This window comes from Olea europaea, chromosome 6 (genome assembly GCF_002742605.1).
Source record: "Olea europaea var. sylvestris chromosome 6, O_europaea_v1, whole genome shotgun sequence".
Taxonomy (NCBI): domain Eukaryota; kingdom Viridiplantae; phylum Streptophyta; class Magnoliopsida; order Lamiales; family Oleaceae; genus Olea; species Olea europaea.
In genome coordinates, this window is record NC_036242.1 from 18857047 (window position 1) to 18858893 (window position 1847).

The window sequence follows — 1847 nt, forward strand, 5'->3', positions numbered from 1 at the left end:
TACTGCCATCATTCTTAGGTAGTTTTGAAAAGGGCTTATATTCCTTATTGGTATCAGGTGCGCGTCCAATCTGATCCTGCGGGGCGCTTGGTTATATCTGGTCAACCAGAACAACTGGATAATCCTTGGGGCGTCATTCCATTCAAAAAGGTAACTTGGTTGGTTATTACCAAATCTGATGATGTGAGTTTCAATGGGTGCGAGCTGTAGTTTAAAAGTATGAGTCGTATTTTGTCAGTCTTTAAATATTTCATTACAATTGCTGCATTTATTAACTCACAACGCAAATTTTTTTCCCTATATGACATTAAAACTTGTCTTTGTTTCCAGGTAGTCACCTTGCCCACAAGAATTGATCCTCATCAGACGTCAGCTGTCGTGACCCTTCATGGGCAGCTGTTCGTTCGAGTGCCCTTTGAACAGTCAGATATATAGAAGGTAGTTTTAGTTTAGTTGTGTTGCACTTTCTCGAATGACATCTTTTGGGATCTGTGAAACACTTTCTAATTTAGCAAATTTTAGCCATACTTCCAGTTTGTATTTGCACTGCGTATCTAAATAGAAATGATGTTATTTGCCTACACTTTGTATTATACCTCGTGGATGACATAACTGAGGATATTAAGTCTTAATCAATCTTTTGAAAACTGATTTGGGTATATTGACCCAAAAAAGGCATAGGCTCAGGGTCAAAATGTCGAATTGGGAACGGACGGATTATAATAAATTAAGGAATAAATGTACCAAATTTTTTTAGAAAAGTACGTTAATTATTTAAAATTAATTAATACATGTAGCTAAAAGACTTAAATTTGACTACATTAAATTATCATTTTATCCACTTCTAATCTCAACTAAATTGAGACGTTGGACAAAGTTTCGACATATAATTTATATAGCATTTTAGTCTATGTTCAGGTGGCACTTTTTTATTAAAAACTTAAAATGTTACTTATCATTGTCAAAAATTGACCACATATTTCAAGAAAAGAAATAATTTATTGAGGAACAAGTTTTCTTATACAATTATTCAAATAAAAATTGCAATGGAATAAGTGTTGTCAGAAAGTGTTAACCTTGGATTTTGTCATATGTACATTCTTCCTTCAGCGTCATTGTTGTGTTTTCAAAAAATGTGGGAGGGAAAGTTATTTTCTATCTTAAAAAAAAAAAGGGAAAGAAAGAAAGAAAAATCAGTGAATGAGAGTTTGTCATGTGTGCAGACTGTCAAACTTTGTTTATTTTAGTTTAATTTTTTTGGTGACTCAAGTGCTTAAGTTTCGTCCAGCTAATTGTGAGGTCGCCCGCCCTTCTAGTAAATCTGGATACGATCATAACTATACACTTGGGCTGGGCGTTTGGAATGCAATTCTCCTCCATGTGGACTTCCCTTACAAGGTGTGGGTAGGACCCTTGGAGGGAAAATGCGCAACATAACTTTGCCATTACAACTCCTTAGAACTCTCTTCAAGTGGAAGGCAGGTGGGGTAGCTCTTTTCGAAGAAAGATTCAATCGACCTATTGTGAAATGCTAAGAGAGAATTCTTGTTATTTTTATTCACTGAATGAAGGAAAACATACTGTTAAATACATACAGGCAGCCAATTAAGACTCCCAGTAATTTTGGTACATACCAAATTAGTCATCTACTAAACTAGGAAAAACTAATTAGAGAGAAATCAGGTAACAACTTACCTAAATTCTCATTTAACATAAAATAGTACTAAGCAGCTAAGTATGGAAAATATTCCTAGATCCTAGGAGTAACCTTATTTGGAATCTCTACACTCTCCCTCACGTTGGGTTGTATATGTTGACCATGCCCAGCTTGTTGATCAGATCATCGA

At 35.0% G+C, this 1847-nt stretch overlaps 1 protein-coding gene across 1 annotated transcript in view; it reads left to right on the forward strand.

The window, feature by feature from the left end:
* Positions 1–647, forward strand: part of LOC111396076 (AT-rich interactive domain-containing protein 5-like) — a 28682-nt gene extending 28035 nt beyond the window's left edge. Inside the window, exons 11-12 of the mRNA XM_023022353.1 lie at positions 58–150; positions 331–647. Coding sequence (XP_022878121.1) covers positions 58–150; positions 331–435 — 198 coding nt within the window. The 3' untranslated portion in view covers positions 436–647. The remainder of the gene's footprint in view (positions 1–57; positions 151–330) is intronic.
* Positions 648–1847: the final 1200 nt, after the last annotated feature.